Genomic DNA, 25557 nt, shown 5'->3' with positions numbered 1-25557 from the left:
CCCCCAGCTCCGTCCGGTCTCCCTCATCACCCCACCCAAGCTGTCCTGGCCTGGGTCCCATCAGCAATCCTCAGTTCCCCTCAGCCCCAAGCCCTCAGCAGTATCTACTGCTCCTGCCCCTCCGTGCTCTGGCTTCTGGCATGCCCACCACCCTGTGACTTCTCCCCACCCCGCCAACTGCTCCTTCCCTGTCCCTTTTGCTAGTTCAGAACGTGGAGCTCTTTTCTTTGCGACCTGCACTCACCTTCGTGATCACAAGGATTGGACCTCCTTGCTAGGTCTGCTACCTACAAATCTCAACATCAGGCCACTTTTCATCACAACCACAGCCACTGCCCTGGCCACAATCACCTCTGTGTCTGTGTTCAATAGGTAGCCACACTGACCTCCTGCTGTGGCCCTAGTAATGGCTCCCCAACAAAGTAGCAAACAACGTGACTTACAGTGGGGGCCTTGGTAAACAAAGGCAGGATATTCCAAGAGCTAAGGGGTTATCTGCCAGGAGCCAGACAAGGGCCAACCTGTTCTTTGGAATATACCAGGTGTGGACACCCTAGACCTGCTGGGTTAATCCTTTATTAGGCCACTGCAATAGACTTTCAACTGGGCTCCCCCTTCCATCTTTGCCCCCTACACTCTACGTTCTACAGGAAGCCATATCATGTCACCCTGCTCCATGGTCCCCACTGCAGGCAGAGTCAAAGCCCGAGCCCTTCCTCTGGCGTACTAGGCCCAGCTTGGCCTACCCCCTCCATTCCCTCTGCCCCCACCCACTTGGACACTGGCACCTGGTCTCTTCTGGACCCTTCCCTATGTGTCTCTTACATTTGCTGATTTTAATCTGTATCTTTTTGCTGTAATGAACCGTAACCACGAGTAAAAATGCTTTCCTGAGTCCTGCAAGTCTCTTGGGTTCCCTCTTTCAGAACTCAGGTGGCGGGTGGCACAGCCCCAACTCACTTCCTCCTGGTAAGGGCCCACCCCACCCCTGGCTACCTGCTGGCATCTCTTCAGGTGCTCCACCTCCTGCAGGGCCTGCTCTCTCTGCCTCTTCAGCTCAAGCTTCTCCAGGCTCAGTTTCTCTACCAGTTTCCGGGCCTCCTGGAACTTCTGCATGAGGAACTCCTTCTCCTCTCTCTGGCTGACCTGGAAATGCAGCAGCTCCTCACAGCGCTCCCGGAGCATCTGGTTGCTCTGCCGGATGGCATCTGGCGGCAGAGGAGACAGTAGAGGTAAAGGTGAGTCCTGGGGCCTGAGGCCAGGGCTATCCATCACGGCACCCTCCCCATCATACTATAAGACCTGTCACACAGATACAGGGCTTTCAAACAATTCCTATTATTTCTTCAAACACTTTCAAACTTAATTACACTAACAATATGCCCCTAAATATCTCCAACGAAATACCACAACCATCTGGTGAGGATGTGAAGAAATAAAATAGAACCCTCATTCATTGCTGGTGTCAAATGGTACAGCCACTTTGTAAACAATGTGACATTTCCCCAAAAAGTCAAGCACAGATGTCTCATTAGGGGGAGGGCAGCTAGGAGTACACAGCAAGATGTGTATAACTTTCTGTATGAGAGACTAACTTGATTTGTAAACTCTCACTTAGAGCACAATAAATTAATAAAGTCAAGCAGAGAATTACCATATGACCCAGTGATTCCACTCCCAGGTATATATTCAGAAGAAATGAAAGCAGGAATCCAAACAGACCCTTGTATACCAATGTTCACTGCAGTGCTACTTGCAATAGCTAAAAGACGGAAACAACCCAAGTGTCCACCAGTGAGTGAGTGGATAAACCGATTGTGGCGCATGCCTACAATGGAACGCCGCTGCTCAGCCACAGAGGAAAATGAAGTTCCCATACATGCTACAATACGGATAGGGCCTGAGAGCATTATGCTGAGAGAAATAAGAACAAATACTGCATGATCCCACTTGCATAAAGATATCTAGAATAAGCAAAATCATAGACGCAAAAGGTAGAATAGAGGTTACCAGGGGCTGAGGAGAGGGGGAAATGGTGACACAGCATTATAAATGTCACTGAATTGTATACCTTAAAATAGGAGAAATAACGCTTTTTGTAATATATATTTGGCCATAATAAAAAAAATGTCTAAAGTGTGGCCCAATGACGCTTTCTTCTTAAATGACTCTGGAAGTCACGTGTCCTACCCTGGAGCACCTGCAGACTCACGGGGATGAGCGCCAGGGCAGACTGACGTTGCTGGCTGCAGCCTGGGAGGGACTGCTGATGTGCCCTGAGCCAAGGTCCACCTCTCTGAGCCTCCATGTCCTCATCTGCACATTCAACAGGGACTGTCACCTCCACCTTGAAAGAGGAGGGGGAGCCCATGAAAAAAACATCCTCAAGAAGAAGCCAGTTCTTCTCTTGCCAGGCTAAGCCTCAAACATTGTGCAAATCTCAGGAAGCCGGCAGGGGCCAGAGGAAAGGAGAGAAACAGGCCAGGGACCAGCCCTGGCGGTGGGAGAACAGCCCGAGCTCTGAGGAGGCCAGGAAGCCATTGCACTGCTCAGGGCTGCTGGGGGTGACAAAAACCATCCAGGATAGGAAAAGGTTCCATCAACCGAAGAGCTATATAAAAATGGGAGGAGGGAGCAGCTCCATGTCACCCCTCTGGTAAAAGCCCTATGAAACACTCCACTGCTGCCTCCAAAGTCACCTTTGCCATCTACTCCTCCCTGCAGGGATCCTCCAACCCAGAGGACCAACTCCCAAGCTCATGCCTTGCCCAGGGCTCTGCTGTCTCCATGCCTCCGCACACTCTGTTCTGTTTCCTCTGCCTGCCTGCCAAGGCTTGGCTCACACACACTTGCTATGCTTTTAAATGTTTCTTATTGAGATAAAACACACCACCTGAACCACTTTAAAGCGTACAGTTCAGTTCTTTTTAGTATCTCCACAACGTTGTACGACCATCACCATTACCTAGTTCCAGTCCATTTTCATCACGCACCCCCAGCCCCCCGCAACCGCTAATATGTGTTCTGTCTCTATGGCTCCGCCTGTTCTGGACATTTCACACAAATGCACTCATATAATAGGTGGTAGACGACGTATGGGCAACTTCTCCCAGGAAGTGCTCCCCACAAGTGTTCCAAGCAGAGACAAGGTCCTCCCTTGCCCTTGTGCCCCTAGCCTCCTCCCCATACCCAAACAGGAGCATCTGAAGACCAACACCTCGGGCCTGACACCCAGCACCCATTCGATACAGCCAACGCATTCCACTGCCGCCCACCGGACACGGGCAGGCAGTGCAGATGTAGGGCAACGCAGCCTCAAGGCCCCATCCCTCTGGGAGAGCAAGAGCAAAGCCACCATGCTGAGCAGGACATGGCCATGTGGTCTGGGGGTGGGGACAGGTGAGCCATCTACACATACCCTGAACAGCCTGGATCCATGCTTCCCTCTCCCACTGCCCCCACCATGACTCCGTTTAATGGTCTGGTCCCCAAAGCGGAAACGCTTCTCTAGAGACAGTCCCACTGAATTATGAACTACAGCAGCCACCTGGGCACTTTAGGCCACTCGTGCCGAAGGAGCAGCAGAGGAGTCCCTGCGGTGGCATGATCGTGAGGAGGAAGGGGGAGAGCTGTCACGTGTGAGGCAGCACCCAAGGCCAACCACACTGACCCGAGAGGGCACAGCAATGGGTCTCAGATGCCTCAGGAGCAAGGGTCTGGGTCATGCCACCAGGGAAGCTAGTGAGACCTGCAGAGAGGGAGGCTGCAATCGTCACTCCTGGTTCTCTGTTAAGTTCTCCCAGAAAGTACGTGCCACAGGAACCCGGGGCAGCTGATCCTTGAACACACAGGAGGAAGTGCAACCGAGCTGGTGATGGGAGACAGAAGTAGGCCGCCCAGGGAAGCCACACCCATTCCCAGAGTAACTGCACCCCCAACCCAGGGAAGCCCACACCCAAGGACTGCTCAATGCGGTGATACAAAAGGCCTGGCCATGATGGCCCACGTGGAACTCTGAAGGCTCATTCCAGCTCCACAGCTCCCTGACAAGGCTGTGGCGGGGCCTGCACTGCAGCCCAGCTTCTCCTTCTGTCCACTCCTGCTTCTTCCCTTTCGTTCCTTTCCCTCCTTCCCCTTCCCCAGGTGTGGATCCTGAGAGCCCTCTAAATGAGCTTCCCGCTGCCTGAGAACTCAGCCTGAAACAAAGAGGAGGGCTGGTTAAGCTGGGGAGCACTAACTGGCTCTCATGGAGCCCGCAGTCCTAGGACCTGTGCTTCCCTTTCCCACCCCCCACCACTCTGGGCTTGGCAGTTTAAAGGCCTCATCCCCAAAGTGGAAACACTTCTCTCAGGAGACACAGCCAGAGTCCCACTGAGTTATAAACTACAGCTGCCACCTGGGCACTTCAGTCTGCTCTATGTAAGTAGACTGAGTCTTCCCCTCAGCAAGTCTGGCTGCCCTGATCTTCTATTCACCCACCCACAGTCCTGCTCACCTCGGAGCTCCTGATTCTCCTCCAGACAGCGCTGGAGGGGCTCGGAAGCACCCTGCTCCAAAGGCAGGTGGAGCATGGCTGACTTCCCCAGAGAAGACTCTTCAACCAGCACGTCCTGGTCCCCCGCTGGACCACTACTGGGCTGCACCATCTCACAAAGTGGATTCTTCTGGGGATGCTTGCTCATCCAACACGGCACAGTCTGGAAGAGAAAGGCAGTAAATGCTTCACACAAGACCCTGCAGACTTCTCTTACCCAGCAGGATAAGGAGTGTATCCTGTGCAAGGGCCCTAGGGCCACATTTGAAACAGAATGTCAACCATCTTGTCTAATAGAACAGGAAGCCGAAGTGGATTTTCAGTCGCAGTAATGCCTGAGGCCTCAAGGTAAGAGGCAACAAATACTCCCACTGCAGAGAGAGATGGCAGACCACCTAAGGGGCTGGGAAAAGCAATGGCTCAGTACTGCCTTTAAGCTCTCCCCAGCACCCACCTCTGGACTATAAACTGAAGCTAAGAATTTTGTCAGCTGTAGGAAATTAGAGAGGATTATAAAAAAAAATTTTTTTTTTTTTTATATTTGCAGGGACATGTCAGTGTGTTGGGAATCTGATCCCACACACACACCCAAGTGGGAGGAGAGGAGGGTGTCTGCCCCTCACCTAGTACAAGGGGTTGAATGGTGCCCTCCCAAAAGATATGTCCACATCCTAACCCCTGGACCCCGGGACTGTGACCTTATTTGGCAAAAGGGTCTTGCACGTGTTAACAAAATGATCTAAAGATGAGATCATCCTGGATGAACTGGGCAGGCTGTAAATCCAATGGCTGGTGTCCTTCTAAGAGACACACAGAGGAGAAACACAGACACAGGCCAGGAGGGGGCCATGTGAACAGAGAACAGAGACTGCAGTGGTGTACCCACAAGACAAGGAGCTCCCGGGAGCCACCAGAAGCTGGAAGAGGCAAGGAAGGATCCTCCCCTAGAGCCTCCGGAAGGAGTATGGCCCTGCCCACACCTTGACTTCAACTTCTAGCCTCCAGAATTGTGAGAGAATAAACTGTTGTTGTAGGCCATGCTGTGTGTGGTCCTTTGTTACTGCAGCCCTGGGAGACAAAACCACTAGTAAGAGAAGCTCCAAGGAAACTGTTTAGAGCCTCAGGGATCACAACAGAGGGTCCCAGACAAAGCTGGAGAAAAATGTAGAACCAAATTCTAACTCAAAAAGAAAGACTAGACTTGCTGGCTTGACAGAGACTGGAGAAACCCTGACAGTATGGCCCCCGGACAACCTTTCAGCTCAGTAATGAGGTCTCACTCCTGGGATTCACCCTTCAGCCAAAGATTGAACAGGCCCATGGAATAAAAGAAGACTAAAGGGGTGTACCAGCCCTGGGGCAAGGACTAGAAGGCAGGAGAGGACAGGAAAGCTGGTAACAAGGAACACAAGGTCAAGAAAAGTGTTGACGTGTCATGGGGTTGCTAACCAATGTCATAAAACAATATGTGTGCTGTTTAACGAGAAACTAGTTTGTTCTGTAAATCTTCACCAAAAAAAAAAAAAAACCCCTGCTGTCAAGTCGATTCCAACTCATAGCAATCTTATAGTACAGGGTAGAACTGCCCCCATACAGTTTCCAAGGAGGGCCTGGTGGACTCAACCTGCTTTTTGGTTAGCAGTGGTAGCTCTTAACCACTAAGCCACCAGGATTTACTATCAAAAAAAATTTTTTTTAAACCATTCAGAGCCTGGTGAGCGTTCCCTGGAGCTGGGGGCAGGGGGTGGGAGTGAGGAGCCCCCGGCATATGATCGGTGCTGAGGTATCAGAAAGTGAAAACTGAGCCTTCAGCCTGAGACAGTGGGGCAAAGAGCCAGCCTGAGCCGCTTGTATTCTCTTGTGGAGTGGAGGTAGGTCATGCAGGAGAGCAGCCCAAGCCCTTTGAAATCCTGCCCGGGAGGACTATGTGGAGGAGGAACTTCTAGATTCCTCCCTCTTCCTTGGAAACCCAGGTGGCACAGTGGTTAAGTGCTACAGCTGCTAACCATAAAGGTCTGTAGTTCAAATCCACCAGGAGCTCCTTGGAAACTCTATGGAAACCTCTACTCTGTCCTAGAGGGTCGCTATGAGTCAGAATCAATTCGATAGCAGTAGGTTTGGGGTTCCCCCCCGATTCTTTAACAGACCTTCCTCCCTTGGCTTCCAGAACCTCCCACTCCCCTGGTTCCCCTCCTGCCTCACTGGCTGCTCCTGCTCAGGCTCCTTTGCTGGATCCTCCTCTTTTCCCCATCCCTTCATGTTGGGGTGCCCCAGGGCTCTGTCCTGGGACCTCTTCTCTAGCTACATTCACTCCACTGAGAATTCCGTCTAGTCTCACAGTTTTAAGCCCCATCACTGAACGCTGATGGCTCCCCAAATCAGAGATCTCCAGGCCAGACGGAATCTCTACCTGGATATCTAATAGTGCTCTCAACATTAACTGATCTAAAACTGCACCCCTGAGAGTTCCCAAAAGCCAGTTCCACCCGGCCTTCCCCATTACCAGCTGATGGCAAATCCATTCTCCAGTTATCAAGACAGACACCCTGGAATCATTCTGGACTCCTTTCTTCCACATCTAATCCATCTGAACGTCCTATCAAATGCATCCCCAAATTCACTTGATGACACTAAGCAATTAATGTTAAGTTAGATGTGATAAGGATATCACAGTTAAGTTTGTTTTTTTTTAATAAATCCTTTCTTAGAAAAATGCAACCCAAATATTCACAAATGAAATTATACGATGCCTGAAATTTGCTTCAAAATAATGGGGGAACTCCTAGGAGTACACTCGAGAAATGAAAACACATGTCCACACGTGAATATTCACAGCAGCATTACTCACAACAGCCCCAAACTGGAAACCATCCCAATGCCATCAACAGATAAACGAATAAACAAAATCTAGTACATCTGTATACCAAACCAAACCCAAACCCACTGCCATCAAGTCGATTCCAACTCACAGCAACGCTATAGGACAAAGTAGAACTGCCCCTTAGAGTTTCCGAGGAGCAGCTGGTGGATTCGAACTTTCAAACTGCCAACCTTTTGGTTAGCAGCTGAGCTTTTAACTACTGCACCGTCAGAGCTCCACATCCACATACGATGGAATATGATTTGGCCATAAACAGAACTAAAGTACTAACACATGTTTTGGCATGGATGAACCTTGAAAACATGCTGAGTGAAAGAAACCAATCACAAAAGAACACATACTGTATGACCCCATTTATATGAAATATTCAGAACAGGTAAATGCAGAAAATAGATTATAGTTACCAGCAGCTGGGAGGAGGCAGGTGAGGAATGAGGGATGATGGCTAAAGGGCACAGTTTCTTTTTGAGGTGATAAAAATGTTGTGAAATTAGGTAGTGGAGATAGTTGTACAATATGGAATACACTAAAAGTCATTAAGTTGTGTACTTTAAAAGGGTGTTTGTTGTATGGTGCGTGAATTATATCTCATTAGGTGTTATTAACAGTAATAAAAATAATGGGAAAGGGTTCCGGAGGGTATAAACTACACAAGATTAACCACAATTGATAATTGTAGAAGCTGGAAGGTGGGTACATGGGATTTACTATACTATTTTCTCTACTTTTGTACATCTTTGGAATTGTCCATAATAAAATGCCCAAGGCACCATGGTCTCTCACCTGGATAACTGCAATAACCTAACAGGTCACCCTGCTCCTACCCTTGCCCCGCTAAGTCTGTTCTCCCAAACGCGGCAAAAACAGTCTAAAAGGTACTTCCGATCATGTTCCTCCTCTACTCAGAACCATGCCATGGCTCCCCACTGCCCTCGGTGTAAAAGCCAAAGTCCCTACATCAGCCTACAGGGCCCTGTCCCATCTGGTCCCTATTCCTTCTTCTCCAACTATTCCCTCCCTTATTCACGCTGCCCCAGCTACACTGGCCTGCTCTGCCGTTCCTTGAACAAGCCAGGCACAACTCATTCATCCTCAGGTCGTAGGGACGGGATGAGGTTCGGCAGATACTAATTGTTTTTGCAAAGCGACAAAACTGAGCTATACAAGGTAAGACATTTAGCTGCTATATTTGGGGTGTTTTTAAATGACTTAACGCCCTCAAATGCATTCAAGTCTGATAGACAGAAAATATCTCTTAACTAAAAAAAAAAAAATATCTCCTAAGTGGAAAGAGTCCTCTCCACACTAGTCAGACCCCGCGGCGGAGGGACAGGGTGCCAAAACAGTCCCGCTAGCCGCTGAAGTAGCCTGGATCCTGAATCCGCCTGCCTCGGCCGGTGCTCTAGAAGCGCGCGGCAGGAACCAGCCCGGGGCCCAAAAGGAGGGGGCAGTCCGGAAAACCCGGGGAGTCTAGGAGAGGCGGCGGAGCGCCCGCCGATGGTACCCTGTCTTCAGGGAAGAGGACCACACCTGTCAGCAGAGTCGGTCCGATGCGAAAAGGGCAGGGGCAGCGGGGCGCGAGCGCTCCTACAATCCCCAGCGCTCCAACAAAGTCCCGGCTCAGCGGTCGCCCTTCCCTTCTCCTGCAGCCGAAACCTGCACTTCCGGCTTCCTGTGTCGGAGCCGTGGGATACGGAAGTGAATCTGGCAAGCCCCCGTCCCGGTGAGTTCAGAGGATGGCGAGAGCTGCACGGGCACCTCCCTCAAGGCCGAGGCCTGCACCGAGGAAAGCGCGAGTCCACCATCCTCGGTAGGTCCCGCGGACCACGAATCCAAACGATGAGAGCCACCTGCCCTTTTCCAAGACGTTGCAACCTCCACTTCCCTTCGCCTCCCGGGGCGATCGATCGCCCCGCCCCTATCGGGGGAGGAGCCAAGACGAGGCCAACCAATAGGGCCGGTTTGACCCGCGAGAGCAGGCGACCGGTCCGTGAGGGGGCGGGGCTTCAGAACGCCTGCCCCGAAGCCAGGGGGAGGAGCCAGAGGAGGCGTGGTTACACTGCCGGCGGAAGTCGAGCGTTCCGCGAGGGCTCATGGTCGCCTGGGGGCTGGCGGGAAAACCAGGATGTCAGGGCGGGGCTGGGCTGGGCTGGGCTGGAGATGGGGACTCCGGTGAACGACGGGGAATTGCACCAGGCCGCGCGAAGCCTCACCCCTAGAGAGGCGGCCGGTGATGCGGAGCAGCCGCAACGGGGACGGGAGCCAGTCCACGGCCTGACGGCCGGCGCAGGTGCCTGAGGGGCGGAGTGAGGGCGGGGTGGAGGGGGGGGTTGGCTGGCGCGCGAGCTGGGCCGGGGATGCGCGCGCACCTGTCCTCTTCCCCCCACCCCCGCACCGTCGCCCCAGCACGCCCCGCGCGGGAGGGGCCTGTCGAGGCCCCGCCCCGCGCGCCTCGCCTGAGGCCCATCAGCTCAGCTGAGGCCCCCGCCCCGCCGGTTAAATGGGCTCGCGGGGCGTAGCCCCCGGAAATGAGCGCGCACTCCCGGGCTGCGAGCGCTGCAGGCGACAGCGAGGCGGTACAGGTAACCGAGTCGGGCGGACCGAGAGAGCGGAAGGACGTGCTGCTCGCTACCTCAAGACGTCCTTTGGATTGGCGGTATTTGCTGTACTTGGTAGCGGGTCGAGTGAGAGGGCCTTAACAGATCATAGTGTCCAATGCAACCCCCCTCTCATCGGGCCAGTGAGGACATTGAGACCCTGAGAAGGGGGGACTTGCCCAGGGTCGCCCAGGTTAGCAGCAGTAGAGCTGAAGCGGACTCCATCATCCGCTAAGTTTACCAGGATCCCGCGCATTGATGAGTTCCCGCCTGAGTGCAGGATTTTAGAGTGAAAGGGTCACGATCGTGTTGTGTGAGGTCCAGAATGTACTCCCTGAAAGAAGGCAGCCTGGGAGAGTATGGCCAGAGCCCAGAGCCAAGAGTTTCTAACCCAACCTGGCCGCCCCGGGCACGTTCACAGCCAGTGGTTTCAGTAACCAGGTGTCAGCCTGCTGAGAGCCTAGAGGTCCCCTTCCAGGTGCTTCTCCTCTGTGGGCTTGTCAACGAGCCTTTCTTTCCCCAGAGAACACCATGGCTGAGCAGGTGGCCCTGAGCCGGACCCAGGTGTGCGGGATCCTCCGGGAAGAGCTGTACCAGGGTGATGCCTTCCACCAGTCTGATACACACATATTCATCATCATGGGCGCCTCGGTGAGTCTCCCACAGCCACATCTCAGAAGCCAGACTTACTGTGTGACATTGCCCAAGGCATCGTCTGGCTCTGCACCTGACCTATCCCAACTAACTGTGCAGCGGCCACTCAGGCACTGCGAGGTTTCACTCTTATAACCGTGACCTGCCCAGGCACCACTGTCATCACAGCACTCCTTGCTGTACCGACACTTGGGAGGCATTTCTAAATCCATGCTCAGACCTTGAAAGTAGACCTGAAACTGGAAGGGCCTGAGGGACTTCCTCCCCCTCCACTGAGAAAACTGAGCCGCAGACAGGGGAAGCTATTCTTTCTGGGAGCATCTTTTTCAAACTTGTCGGTGACTTGATGAACATCACACAGTTAATTTGTTCCAGAGGCAAGATCTGAGGCCCAATCATCACCTCTTTCTACCACCTCATCATCCCTGGGGACAAACATTCAGCTTTGCTTTTCATACCATATCTTTTCCCCAACCGCTAAGGCCTGCTAAAGAGCTGTTCCTTGTCCCACCCCAAGTGTCTAGTTTGTGGAACTGCCATTTTGCTTTGATAGGGAAGGACAAAGAATCAATATAAAGGCAGAGGTATAGCACATGTAAGGAACAGGTTGGGGGGCCGAGGGGGTGGTCCTAGTAAAGCTGTGGCCCCCAGACCACAGCCCCTGTCCAGTGTGCTATATGCAGATAAGATCTGCCTTGCGTGAGATGTGCAGGGGCTTGCTAGACCTGCAGCCAGGGCTGCCTCTTGACTTAAACATGAGTGTGACCAAGAACCTGTTAGCATTCATATGGCCGTCTTTGCCATTAACTGATTATGTAATCTTGAGCAAGAGTTCTACCCAAACTAGCTAGAGCCGTACAGAGTGGGCAGTGCTCTGCAACTCTCACACCACAGGCTGCCTTCCCCCTCGTGCTGGAGGCACTTGGCAGCTCTTTGTTCACAGAGAACAACTTGCCGCCACCCTTTACAGAGCCTGCTCTGTGCCTTTGTGTCTTTGGTCAGAAATTGGGAAGGAGAGCCGAAAATAACAAGAAGGCAAGCAAGCTAGAATGAGCTGTACTCTAGGAGAAGAGCCAGTACGAGAGAAAAGGGCTTTGCCCTCTGCCTCACCCAGAACCCCAAAACCTGAGAAAGGTGGGTGTTGTCCACCCCCACCCAGGCAAAGCACACGGTCCCCTTAGAGGAGTCATATCTGCATCAGCCACAAACCTTAACACCTAGTATCCTGGCTGTGAGGCCCTTAGTCCCTGAAACAGGCTCAAAGAGAAAATAATTCGGGATTTTTTTCTTCTCCTTTCCCCATCCCCACACTGGCCTGTTGCAAGGATACACCAACAGAGTTTGCCAGGTCCCACACAGATGGGTTAAGACTCATCTGTAGAGTCTTGGGTCTCATCATTGACAGCATCCAGATAGGCTGTGTGATCTGGGGCTTTAGACCTCAGCACATATCAATTGAGCGTTTCTGAATGAATGGCAAGGGTCCACAGGCTCTGCCGAGCTGGTTTTATGGCTCTTTGCTGTCTTCGCCTGTGGCCAACCTGGGGTGGTGGTGGCTGTTGTTGTTAGGTGTCATCGAGTCGATTCCAACTCAGAGCAACCCTCTGTGACAGAGTCGAACTGCCCCATAGGGTTTTCTAAGCTGTAATCTTTATGGAAGCAGATTGCCAGATCTTCCCCCCGCCCAGTCGCTGGGTGGGTTCAAACCACCAGTGTTTCAGTTAGCAGCCAAGCACTTAACTATTGCACCACTAGGGCTCCTTAGCCTGGGGTTAGGCAACGCTATTCCAACGCAACCAGCAGGGTTCCCCTTTGCTCTCCTCTGCCCAGGGGCAACAGCCAGAGGTTCCAAAGCAGAGATGGGAAGTGCTGGCTTCGCAGCGTGGAGTGCAGGGCCAGGGGTCCTCCTAAGAGCCTGTGTTGTTTCTCTCCTGACTCTTCTCCTGCTTGAGGGGACTGGAGCAGGGTGGGCAGGTCCTCCCTTGGAGCAAGGACTAGAGGGAGCATTGTGGGGGCATCCACCCGGGGTGCTCTGATAGCACCTGGAACAGCTCCCATCCTGTGCTGCAGAGGTAGGCAGGGTGGTGCTTTGGGAAACTGCGTTCTCTGCTCACTCATTCAACAAGTAGCCGTCACCGGCCTCTGCTGTCCCTGGCCTTGTGCTAGGCATTGGGCAACACCAAGACCACAGCAGCCACAATCCCTGCCCTCATGGCCCTGTGCTTTATGGGAGGCTGGGGACGCAAGGTGAGTTCAGAGCAGTACCTGTGACAGGAGAAACAAACAGGGCTGGGAGGGGGCCAGAGGCCTTGAGAGGTGTGGTCAGGGTCGGCCCTGGGGAGGGGGAGGCACCTGATACTGAGGTCTGCAGCACGAGGCCCCGGGGGAACTTGCTGAGCAAAGGGAAGAGCAGAGGCAAAGCCCTGAGTCAGAGCAAACTGGATGTGACCTAGAAGCTGACAGGAGGCCAGTGGCTAGCGGGCCCAGAACCTGAGCAGGTCAGACCCATGTGGCCATGCTCTGCCCCTCCTGCCTCCTGCACCCACTTACCCAACCCAAACCCACACTGCAGCTTCTTCCTGGGGGCAGGGCAGCCTGATTCTGCCTCACAGAGTTACAAAACGAGCTTTGAGCCCCTCACTGTCCCCCTGCTATGTGGCCACTTCCCCCTTCTCAGGCCTTTCTTCCCACCCCCACCCCTGACCCAGGAAGGGAGTAGAAGAGCTCACTTTCCCAGTGGCAGGGATCCCAGCCCAGAAAGCTCAAATGAAAGAAACCAGTTTCTCCTTATGGACCAGCGTGGGGGAAAGAACCTTGGACCTAGAAGGATGTATCTTCCTCCATCTGATAGGAGCTCCATGAGGCTGGCTAGTGGATCTTCTCCCACACGGACGGCATTGGGGCGGGGTGCCAAGGGAGTGAGAGAGAGCAGGACTGGGAATCTGCTCAGCAAAGTGGACTCACCATGGCATCCTCAGCAATCCCCTTGCTTCTCTGGGCCTTAGTTTCCCTACTTGAACCAGGAGGACATTGGGCCACCATACCCAACCGGCCTGGAAGGGCTGAGCTACTGGCTGGGCTCCACCCCTTCCTCAGAACACTTCTGGGCTGACTTCCTCCTTGGGCCGATAAGATTCTTGCTGTGTCATGATGATGACTTTGGCATTCCCCCAAAGGCCTGTGATTCATGGGCCCCAGGGTATATATGAGGAAGGCCCCTTTGTCAGTGTCTCAGCCACACCTACCTCAGTGGACCCCAGCTTTCCTCTCCCAGGTGGCCAGCAGCCAGCCGGGCCCCAACCAGGGCTGAGGCTCTGCCTCAGCATGCCAACCAATTCTTGACCTCTGTGACCCCAGGGGGAAAGGGTCACCTGCCCCTGCTGGGCCTCCTGCAAGCAGCAGTCTTCTAGGGCTCTTTCTGCAATGCCCTGACCTAATACCAAGACAGATGCCTGCATGGTTCGGGTCAGTGCCCAGGTTTGTCACACTGGATGTGCAAGCAGCACCTCAGGCGGTTCTGTCGCTGGCTGGAGATCTTAATCAGGTCCCAGGTCTCCTGCTAACTCACCAAGTGTCCTTGGGGCAGGTCCTTTCCCCGCTGTAGTCCTCGGGCAAAATGAGGGGGCTGGACAAAATGAGAGCTTCTCACCCTTTTCTCACAAGAATCCCTTTAATTACCCCAGCTGACCATGTTTAGAAAGATTGTATCGATCGATCAAGCCCAGAGATTTCCTAAGGATTCCCCGGCTGAGGGGCAGGCCAGCAAGGGGGCAGCCATACCTGGCCTCCCTTGAGGAGCGCAGCTCAGGCTCCCCTGTCCCCTGGAGCAGAGCAGTCTGCCCACCATGCCCCCCGCCCTCACTGTCTTGCTCCTACCTCTCTCTCTCGGGCAGCTTGGAGACAGGCCGACGGTTGGAGGGCTGAGCTGAAACTAGGCAAGCCGGTTCTGTCACTAGTTAATCCCAAAGGGTGCAGGTCAGCCTGTGACCCTGTGGACGCACAGGAGTCCATGCCCAGGCCACCAATCAATGCCCCCAAGCCCCTCCTAATGTCCCCTAGCTGCTGGAGTTTGATCGGAAGCAAACATGACTTGGTGCAAGGAAGGCTTACTAGTGTTTACAGTCCGTGGTTGCATTAGCATTTTCAAAGCAGCTGTTAACATAAGCTGTCAGGGTAGTCAAGCTGCCTTTTCAGGTGTCCTGCTAGAGGGAACACCAGGTAACTTCACTTTCTGGTGGGGACCCCCGTGTGGGGCGGGTTAGAGGTAAGCTGAGCACCTGCACAGGCGATGCCAGGCTGAGCCCGGGAGTGGAGTGATACCTGCCTTCTTTCGAGCTTGCTTGAGCTCATTGAGGATCAGACCACCCAGACCACATACATCCAATCACTTCAAACATCTGGAAAAAACGGTGTCCAAAGTAACTCGTTAGATGTAGTGTTTTGCTTTTTTAAATCAGATGTCTTTGCAGAGAAAGCTTCTAAAAGTTACTTTTGCAGTTAATATTCAGGTCCTTAATCCCTGGAATTGAATTTTCTGAGCTCAGCTAATCCCTATCCCAGCGCCCACACTGCCTGTCTGTGCCCTCCCTCCCTGCCGATTTGCAGCGCTCCATGGGGCCTGGGTGTGCCCTCCCTGCACCGGTCCCACGCTCCTAATTACAGGTTTGACGCATGAAAGGGTAGGTGCCCTGCTTGGTGCTTCTTCAGGAGCATCGCAGCTCTTTTTGCCCATTCCTCTTCCACCTAATGTGTAAAGTTCCTTTGTCAAGTCACATCAGGTATTATTGTGTTCATTCCTAGAGTCTTTCTAACTTTTGCTTTTGTAAATGGTGTTGTTTTACATTGCATTTTCCAAGTGGTGGTTGCTAGTGTGTATGAAGGTCATGGACTTTAGTCTATTAGTTTTTATATTGTTTCATTGAAATATAAGTAATAAAAAACACAAGTTGAAGAACCAGACCAGTATCTGCACCCCAGAAACCCTCCACACCACCCCTTTCCAGTCACTCTACCCTGAAGGGCAACTTCTAACACCACGGAGTAGTTTTGCCTGTTCTTGAACTTTATACAAATGGAATCCTGCCGTATGTAGCCCTGTGTGCCTGGCTTCTTTTCTGCGACATTCTGTTTGGAGGGTTCACCCATACTGTCGTGTGAAGCTGTAGTTTGTTTTATCCTTTTTTTTTTTGGAACACTACAGAAACACATCAACAGCAGAGTACAGTGCACGATCAAGTTCAACCCCTCACCCAGCTCCAAAGATGCGCAACATTCACCATTCTTGTTTCATCCACTCCCCACCCCGCAACTCAGTTATCATTTCCTTGACAGTTCTTTGTTTTAGGTAAAATCTGTACGCATTGCAATGCGTAAGTCTGGACTGTACAATTTCAACAGTTGGTTACACCTGTGTGACCCACACCTTCATCATAATATAGGACATTCCTGTCTCCCCAGAAAGTTCTGTGTGCCCCTTCTCAGTCAGTCCACCCCCTACCCGAGGCAACCATGATCTAGTTTTTTTCTTTTTTAACAAATCCACAAATTATTTACTTTTCAATAAGTTTACATCTTCGAGGGTGCCACATCACACAGATTCTGTGTCTAGCAGTCTTAGCAGGAAGGTTGCTTTGGAATTTGGCACAAACCGTGCCATTCTTTCCATGGGTATGAGTTACCTTTCCCCAGATTACTCTTGCAAAAAATGGTGTCAGAGCATCAGACCTCCTCATCTAATTTCACAAGGGGAAGGAGAACCATTATCAACATCAGCCCAAGGCTGATTCCTATGAGGTGGAGGTCAAATATACCTCCATCCTCCAACCTTTTTACCAATTCTGACACCAACCATCCCTCCCACGGTACTCTCTACCTCCCTGCTGGGTTTGATAGTTCATTGCAATGGCCACACAGAACTCACGAACAATACTTACAATTATGGGGTTTATTAGGGAAGCAACAGGTTACAATTCAGGATCAGGAACGACTCAGTACACAGCCTTGATCAGGAAAGCTTCTTTTCACCCTCTACTACTGGGCCCTGCTCAGGACTTTGTTGGGCAAGTGTTTATAGCTCTTAGCTCTGTGGGTCAGCAAGCCCCACTGCAGCCATTTCGCACCACTATTGCTCTGTTACTGCTGCGCTGCCGTCTCTCACTGTCTTCGATGTTGCAAGTTCCTCTCTCCCTCTGTCTCCTGGGTCTAAAAGGTTCTCGGCACAGGGACCCCGGGTCCAAAGGACACGCTCTGCTCCTATCTCTTCTTCTGGATAGTGAGTTCCCCCCTCTGCTCCGGGATTGGCTCACTCTTAAGCCTAGCTGGATGGCAAAACTGACCAGTCCCCTCGTTAGGGTACCATAGACCTTATTTGCATGGTCCAGTCCCCACAGGGGTTCCATGTACCTTACTTGCCTCATTAGCAATCTGTCTAATCCCCTTGGTGGGCCACAAGCACCTTATTTGCATAGTCCCACCCAATCATTTTGTAGGAGTCACAAGACTATGGCAAGAAAGGCCGTATAAAAGCAAACTCATCACACAGCAACTCTGGTTTTGTTAGGCTTGCTGCCAGGAACCATGATCTAATTTCTATCACAATAGATTAACGTTGCCTATTTTAGAATTTTCTCTGACGAATGCATATAGTATGTACTCTCTGGCTCAGCGCAGTGTTTTTGAGATTGACCCATGTTGCAAGGATTGCTAGCTCACTCTTTTATCTTGCTAAGTAGTATCTCACTGTAGGAATATACACTTTGCTTGTTCATTTACCTAATGACTAATGGGAGCATTTGAGTTGTTTCCAGTTTGGGGTTACTGTTAATTGAAGCTACTATGAACATTTGTGTACAAGTCTTTTTATGGACAGGCGCTTTCATTTCTCTTGGGTAAATACCTAGGAGTGAAATGGCTGGATCGTATGGTAGGTGTGTTTAACTTTGTAAGAGATGGACAAACTGCTTTCTAAAGTGGCTGTACCAGTTTACATCCCCACTAATGATGTATTCCACCTCCTGGTCAGTGCATGGTTTTATCAGTCTTTTTGTTTACAACAGTTCTAATGGGTATGACATGGTATCTCATCGTGGTTTAATTTTCATTTTTCTGACAACTACTGATCTTGAACACTTTTTCATGTATTTATTGGCCATTCATTTATTTTCCTTCTGAAGTACCTATTCAAGCCTTTTACCCATATTTTAATTGGGTTTTTTTCTTATTATCGCATTATCAAAACCTAAGACCAAACCTGTTACCGTCAAGTTGATTCCAACTCAGCAACCCTGTAGGACAAAGTAGAACTGCCCCATAGGGTTTCCAAGGAGCAGCTGGTAGATTCGAACTGCCGACCTTTTGGTTAGAAGCCGTAGCTCTTAGCCTCCACGCCACCAGGGCTCCTACTGCATTATAGGACTTGTTTATATGTTCTGGATACAAATAATTTTGCTGAAGGATTTTCCTAGTCTGTGGCCTATTTATTTTCTTAATAGTGTTTTTTGACATACAGAAGTTTTTTATCTTGATGAAGTCTTAATTTATCAGTGTTTAAGAAATCTTTGCCTACTCCCATCTATTCATTTTTTAATCTCACATCCTAATATTTTATGTGTAGAATTTTTGTTTTATTTTACATAAACAGCCTATCATCTACAAATATTGACAGTTTCCAATCCTTAGACTATTGTCATTTTCTTGCCTTACTACACTGGCTGGGATCTCTAGTTCAACATCGACTACAAAAGCCAGCTGCAGACATTCTTTTATTGTTTCCTATTTTTAAAGCATTTCCACATTATGTATAGTCTTTGTCAAGTTAAGGAGGTTCCCTTTTATTGCTAGTTTGGTAAGAGTTTTTATCATGAATGGATATTTGGTTTTATGAAACTTTTTCTGCATCTGTTGAGTTTCGCAAAGTTGCTAGATTTAAAAATCAGTAGATAGGAGTAGGGAAAGATTTCTGATAGTTGTTTTCCTTGAATCTCTTAATGTGGTGACTTTCAATGGTTAATTTTTATTTTTTAGTGTTGAACCAACCTTTTCTTTCCAGGATCAACCCAACTTGGTTCTAATGGGTTCCATTTTTTAACACTGCAGGATTTGGTTTGCTAAGGCTTACGGATGGATTTGGGCATGTACATCTGGGCATATGAATGGGACTGGCTGGTGTTTGTTCCCATGTGCCTTTCTTACCTGCCGGCCTCGTAAAAGGTTGGAGAGTGTTCCTCTTTCTTCTGTTTGCAGGAAGAGTTTATTTTAGACTGGAATTTGCTTTTCCTCACCTTTTGGTAAAATCCATTAGTGAAGCTCTCTGTGCCAGGGTTGTCTTGACGGGAAGGTTTGTAGCTGTCAATCCAGTTTCCATGACGGTCATGGTTACGGATTTAATTGTGTGCCCCCAAAACAGATGTTTAAGTCCTAACCACCATACCTGTGAACATGACCTCGTTTGGAAATAGTCTTCACAGATTTTATTACTTAGGGTAACATGAGCTCATTCTGAAGTAGGGTGGATCCTAATCCCATCTGAGTGATGTGTTTATAAAAGAGAAGAGACACAGAGAAGACAGCCATGTGACAATGGGGCAGAGATTGTAGGAGGCAGAGCTGTAAACCAAGGAACTCCAAGGATCACCTGCCATCACCAGAAGCTGGGAGAGAGGCATGGAACAGGTCCTCTCTCAGAGCCTCAGAAGGAATCAACACACCTGACTCCCTGATCTCATACTCCCAGCCTCCAGGACTGTGAGAGAATAAATTTCGTGGTACTTTGTTACAGCAGCTCCAGGGCACTCATCCAACCATTGTACCTCTCAGGTTCCCTCGCTCCTTCTTGAGTCCATCCTGTTCGGTTGGATTTTTCTAGGAACTTGTTCATTTCATCCAAGTAGTCAGATGTGGCATAAAGTTGTTCATAAAATCCTCTCCTGTGTTTCTTGTTTGAGGTTTGGTCCCCTCTTTATTCCTATTTGTGCCTTCCTAAAAAGCAATCTTTACAGAGGGTTGTCTTTTATTAGTCTTTGTCAAACACCAACTTTTGGTTTGTTGACCTTTTTTGTGTGTTTCCCATGAATTCTTGTTTTGTATTGTCCCCTGCCTTATAATTTATTTGGCTTTAAAATTGTACTGTCTTTTTTCTGATTTCTTAAATTGTCTGTGTTGCTTATTAATTTTAAGCAACTCTTGTTTACTAATGTAAGTACTTGTGTTCGTTTCTTGGGACTGCCATAGCAAAGTACCACAAACAGGGTGGCTTAAAACAGCAGACATTTACTCTCTCACAGTTCGGGGGACCAGGCATCTGAAATGATGGCGTGGGCAGGCCCATGCTCTCTGAAGGCTCTAGGGAGGATCCTTCCTTGCCTCTTTCAGCTTCTGCTAGTCCCAGGCATTCCTTGGCCTCCTCCCTGTATGTTTCTGTGTCCAAGTTCCCTTTCCTTACCAGCACAGCAGTCATTGAGATAGAGCTCACCCTACTCCAGTATGACCTCATTGACAAAGACTATTTCCATAGAAGGTCATGTTCACAGGTTCTGGGTGGACGTGAATTTTAGGGGGACACTAGTCAGCCCGGTACAGCATACAAGGCCACATCTCATGAGTTTTGATACACAGTATTTCCGTTGTCATTCAGTTCTAATAGGAATTTAGTTTTGCTTCTTTAACCCACGAGTTACTTAGAAGCGAGCTCTTTTGTTGTGATTTTTGTTTGAGCTAGTTTTGTTTTTTTTTTTTTTTTCACTGAATTGTATTGTGGTCCCAGAGGGGCTCTGTCAATTCCAGTACATTCCTGTTGGGTGAGGCGCGCTGGAGGTCAGTTGGCGTAAACGTGTCTGCTGCCAGCCAGGCTGCAACGTTCTGTGTCATCTCAGAATCAGGGTTAAAGGACAGTGCAGTCTGGCCACACATGGGGACAAGACAGATAGAAGTGGCTGCACGGCACCCCTGAGCAAGTGCGTAGATCTCCTGGGGTGCTGGGGATCAAGGTCAGAGACAAGCAACGTGGGCTTCCCCATCTCTCTCACTTCTGACCAAGCCTGTTCCCTTTGCCACAGGGCGACTTGGCAAAGAAGAAGATCTACCCGACCATCTGGTAAGCACATCCTCCTCCCTGCTGCCCCCACAGCCTCCCTCAGGGAGAGGCCCAGCCCACTCCGTCCTCACATGGCTGTGCTCTGCCCTCAGGTGGCTGTTCCGAGATGGCCTTCTGCCCGAAGATACCTTCATCGTGGGCTATGCCCGCTCTCGCCTCACAGTGGCTGACATCCGCAAACAGAGCGAGCCTTTCTTCAAAGTGAGCGGCCCCACCCATGGCCTTACCACAGCTAGCAGGGCCAGCCTCAGGTTGGAGCCACGCCCCTACTGGGGGACTCCCCAGGATGCCTTTCTCTTCTCCCGCCCTGTCTCTGCTCACCTGTCCCGGCCGTGGGGCAGGACCACATTAGAACAAAGCTATCAAGCTCTAGCATTTCTCATCCTTGCCCTTCCAAGCCACTGGCTCCAGCCACTTCCTCTGTGGCCCCTGTCGCAGGCCCACTCCAGCCTGGAACTCACCCAGTGGGACAGGCTAGGAGTTAGCAGAAGGACGCCTCCTCGATGCATATTCAGCAAGGAAAATCCTCTCTAGCTGCATCTTCTCAGGGCAGCCTACCCAGGCTGTGGGGTGAGGGGAGTGAGACCCCCCACATTACTCCCCTGAGGCAGAGCAGGGGAGGGGACCGATGTCTGTCTGTCTCACCCAGGCCACCGCAGAGGAGAAGCTGAAGCTGGAGGAGTTCTTTTCCCGCAACTCCTATGTGGCTGGCCAGTACGATGACCCAGCCTCCTACGAGCGCCTCAACAGCCACATGAACGCCCTCCACCAGGGCCCCCAGGCCAACCGCCTCTTCTACCTGGCCCTGCCCCCCACCGTCTACGAGGCCGTCACCAAGAACATCCATGAGACCTGCATGAGCCAGACGTAAGTCTGTTCACACCCCTCCCTTCCTGCCACCAAGGCTGCCTTGCCCTGCCCCTGCCATATAGTTCCTCCACCTGGCAAAGGATAAAATACGGTGCCTTTATCACTCAAATCCTCCTGGGCAACCTCAATATCAATGACACCAGAAACCACTAACTGCCTCCTGGCAGCAGTTCCCCTCCGGGGCCACCAGATGGCAGTGTTGCTCCATGAAAACCTCACCACTGCCTTTGCTCAGGCTCCCAAAGCAGCGGCCATCTCAGTTTCAGTATGTCCTGGTTTGGGATACAGAACGCTGTGTCTGTGGTTCTGAGGACGCTCTACACCAAGGCAGGGAGGGGAGGGCAGCCCTACACAGAGAAGGAGGAGCCATGGGGAGGAGGGGGAAGGTGATGCAGTGGACTTGGCCCCCTGCTCCCTAGGAAGGGGGTTGAGGGCACATGGGACTGGGAGGCTCAGGCCCCCCTCTCCCTGGCAGAGGCTGGAACCGCATCATTGTGGAGAAGCCCTTTGGGAAGGACCTACAGAGCTCCGACCAGCTGTCCAACCACATCGCTTCCTTGTTCCGCGAGGACCAGATCTACCGCATTGACCACTACTTGGGCAAGGAGATGGTTCAGAACCTCATGGTGCTGAGGTAGGTGCCAAGACCTGGCGTGCTGCCCCCCCAGGTATGAACCCCACACCGTTCCCCTGCACTGTGGTCCCTCCGGCCTCACCCCCTCGTCCTGGAGCCCCCGGGCGAGCACACTAGTCTCCAGGCCGGGACGAGCCCCAGGCTGACCACTCAGATCCAGCTCCTGTGCAGTAGAAGCCCAAGGAGGGGTCTAGGCCCCAACACTTTGCTACTATGAGGGGCCCCTGGGACCCCCTTGGACCCCCTCGGACCCCCTTGGACCTCCTTACACCTCCTTACCACCGTTCACCCTGCTCTCCTCACAGGTTTGCCAACAGGATCTTTGGCCCCATCTGGAACCGGGACAACATTGCCTGTGTGATCCTTACCTTCAAGGAGCCCTTTGGCACTGAGGGCCGTGGGGGCTACTTTGATGAGTTTGGAATCATCCGGTGAGAGTCTGTGTCACCCCTTCCTGGGAGGCTGACACAGGGCCTGGGATGCTGGGCAACTCCACAGGGAGGCGACGGATCAGATTGCCTCTGGTGGCTACAATGCGGGGAAGGACCCCTACACAGCCAAGCCCCCGCCCCCCAGCTCTCCTTGGTCAGGAAGCAGGTTTGAGGTCCCTGGAGTAGCAGCACCTGGCTGAACAGGGTGGCGGGGCTGAGGCTGGTACATCTCTCAGTCCATCCCCCACCTGGAAGCAGGGCCTGAGAGGAGCTCTGCCTGCTCTCACCCCCAGGGACGTGATGCAGAACCACCTCCTGCAGATGCTCTGTCTGGTGGCCATGGAGAAGCCCGCCTCCACTGACTCGGACGATGTCCGTGATGAGAAGGTAGGGATGCCCACCCCGTGTCTTCCTCCAGCTCCAGCAGCCGCACGCCAAAGCAGGCCAGCCAGGACAGGAGCACTGCGGAGGACGTGCACACTGGGGACACCCTGGGCTGGGAGTCACACAGCCTGAGTCATGATATCCCACGTCTGATAGTGACTTCTGTGTGACTTGGGGCTAGCCCAGTGTCTTTCTGGCCTTAGCTTCCCCATCAGGAAAACAAGGATGGTGTAGGTGGTCCTGGAGGGCCCCAGCCTTGGGGAAGGTGGCCCCAGCTGTGACTTTAGCAGAGGAAGTGAAGCCCAATGGGCGCCACCTCCTGTCTGCAGCTGCCCCCAGGAGACCCGGCACAACTGTCCGGCTGTGGCCACAGTCACTCCCCCAGCACTTCCTCCAACCCACACAGGGGCCAACTGGCCTAATTAACCAGGGCTCTTTCTCTCCCTGGCTCATTCCCAGGTCAAGGTCTTAAAGTGTATCTCGGAAGTGCAGGCCGACAACGTGGTCCTGGGGCAGTACGTGGGGAACCCCAACGGGGAAGGCGAAGCTACAAAAGGGTATCTGGATGACCCCACGGTGCCCCGTGGGTCCACCACGGCCACCTTCGCTGCTGTTGTCCTCTACGTCGAGAATGAGAGGTGGGACGGTAGGTGCCACCACCAGGGCCCAGCCAAGGTCAGTGGGCGGTCACACAGCAAGAGGGCCAAGGAGGATGGAGAGGCCGGGACCAGTGTCTCCCACAGTCGCTTCACCACACACGTATATGCATGCACACACTCTCACACTCACATGGTTTTGCTTCCTCTTTCACTCACACACTCGTCGTCACAAGCTTTCACACACACTTTTACACACTCGCATTTTCATGTGCTCTCATGCTCTCTCACACACACACTTCCTCACACCACACGCGTTTGCGTGAACAAATAAGTTCTCACACAAACTCACGCCCACGCCCAAGCAGCTTGGCAGGCCTGGGAGAGCCAGGGGAGCCCAGCGGGGCCGGCGACTCCGGTCTCAGGCCTTGCCACTCCCGGCCCCAGGTGTGCCCTTCATCCTGCGCTGCGGCAAGGCCCTGAATGAGCGCAAGGCTGAGGTGCGGCTGCAGTTCCGTGACGTGGCTGGTGACATCTTCCACCAGCAGTGCAAGCGGAATGAGCTGGTGATCCGCGTGCAGCCCAACGAGGCCGTGTACACCAAGATGATGACCAAGAAGCCCGGCATGTTCTTCAACCCCGAGGAGTCAGAGCTGGACCTGACCTACGGCAACAGATACAAGGTGCCATGCAGGGCCAAGGGGGTCAGGGAGCCTTTGGGACAAGGGGCAGTACTGTGGGGGAGCTTGCAGAAGGCCATAAGGAAAGGGGGTATCACCAAGACCCCTGTTTTCCCCTTCCCTCGAAGAACGTGAAGCTCCCTGATGCCTACGAGCGCCTCATCCTGGATGTCTTCTGCGGGAGCCAGATGCACTTCGTACGGAGGTGGGAGGCACCACTGCCCGCCATGGCGCCCTCCAGCCTGGGCCGGGCCCTGCTGTGGGGGCAGCCTTGCTCCATCGGTGGCCCACACCCAAAAGCCACTCTATCTCCACAGCGACGAACTCCGGGAGGCCTGGCGGATCTTCACCCCACTCCTTCACAGAATTGAGCGCGAGAAGCCTCAGCCCATCCCCTACATTTATGGCAGGTGAGAGCCAGGATGGGGCTGGGGAGTGGCAGGGATCCGGGAGGCCAGGAGACTGCCTCCCATCTCACCTGGTGTCGCTCTCCCAGCCGAGGCCCTGTGGAGGCAGACGAGCTGATGAAGAGAGTGGGCTTCCAGTACGAGGGAACCTACAAGTGGGTGAACCCCCACAAGCTCTAAGTGCCTGCCCCACCCCATCCCCTGCTTCTCTGGCCCGTCTAAGCTTTCGCCCCCACTGCCCCTCCCACCTCAGTAGGACTTTGGGACCACAGGCCTCAGCCCCAGGTTCCCCAGGCCCCAGGCTCAGGCCAGCCTCTTCCTGCCTGCCACTCAGCCCTGAGCCCCAGTTACATTCCAGAACTTGAGGCTGCGTGCAGTGACCTCCCTGTGTGGGCCCCAGGCTGTCCCTGCACGACGTCTGCCTGTCCCCAGGACCATCTGTCCTGGGGCCTAGGGCAGGACTCAGGGGGGAGGGGGAGGGGGCCACCTTGGGGCTGTGGGCACACACCTTCCCGTCAGAATTTGGAAAGGAGAGGATCACATCCATGTGGACACGTTCCAAGGGCCGAGAGAGTGCCCACAGTAATGCCAGCCTCAGCGCCACTGGACATTCCAGGTCACCAGTTGGCAAGGACCTCCATGCTGCCCAGCATTCCCATGTCTCTGGCCCCCTGGGTGCCCCTCCACCACACTAATTCTTTCTAGCTCCTCCACTCTGCACTCCGTGGCAACACAGGGAAAGCAGAGGCCAGCAGCTGGGCCCCTCCCCTCGACCTCTGCCATTAAAGCTACAAGCCCA

The 25557-nt window shown here is 52.4% G+C and overlaps 2 protein-coding genes across 6 annotated transcripts in view; one reads left to right on the top strand and one right to left on the bottom strand.

Annotated features, from left to right (window-relative positions):
* IKBKG (inhibitor of nuclear factor kappa B kinase regulatory subunit gamma) overlaps positions 1-13735 on the bottom strand; it is a 27018-nt gene extending 13283 nt beyond the window's left edge. Inside the window, exons 1-3 of one of the 3 annotated variants that reach the window (XM_064277817.1) lie at positions 13631-13735; positions 4496-4697; positions 997-1208 (exon numbers count right to left, since the gene is read on the bottom strand). In XM_064277817.1, the coding sequence (XP_064133887.1) occupies positions 997-1208; positions 4496-4697; positions 13631-13708 (492 nt within the window). In that variant the 5' untranslated portion in view covers positions 13709-13735. Of the gene's footprint in view, positions 1-996; positions 1209-4495; positions 4698-8945; positions 9331-13630 lie in introns of those variants that run through there. The other 2 variants (XM_064277816.1, XM_023540746.2) reach the window with 2 other exon arrangements.
* Positions 9556-25557, top strand: G6PD (glucose-6-phosphate dehydrogenase). Of its 3 annotated transcripts, none has more exons than XM_010601073.3 (13): positions 9556-9705; positions 10536-10663; positions 20719-20756; positions 20849-20957; positions 21406-21623; positions 22102-22260; positions 22566-22691; positions 22985-23078; positions 23535-23721; positions 24119-24354; positions 24480-24556; positions 24669-24761; positions 24848-25557. In XM_010601073.3, exons 1-13 carry the CDS (start codon positions 9576-9578, stop codon positions 24936-24938), a joined length of 1686 nt encoding a protein of 561 aa, XP_010599375.1. In that variant the 5' UTR covers positions 9556-9575; the 3' UTR covers positions 24939-25557. The 3 variants fall into 3 exon arrangements, with proteins under 3 accessions (XP_010599375.1, XP_003421801.1, XP_010599376.1); XM_003421753.3 differs by lacking the exon at positions 9556-9705 and adding an exon at positions 9877-9997; XM_010601074.3 differs by lacking the exon at positions 9556-9705 and adding an exon at positions 9936-10071.

This window comes from Loxodonta africana, chromosome X (genome assembly GCF_030014295.1).
Source record: "Loxodonta africana isolate mLoxAfr1 chromosome X, mLoxAfr1.hap2, whole genome shotgun sequence".
Lineage (NCBI taxonomy): Eukaryota > Metazoa > Chordata > Mammalia > Proboscidea > Elephantidae > Loxodonta > Loxodonta africana.
Note: the sequence above shows the minus strand (reverse complement) of the source record. Positions and strands in the feature narration are given on the sequence as shown.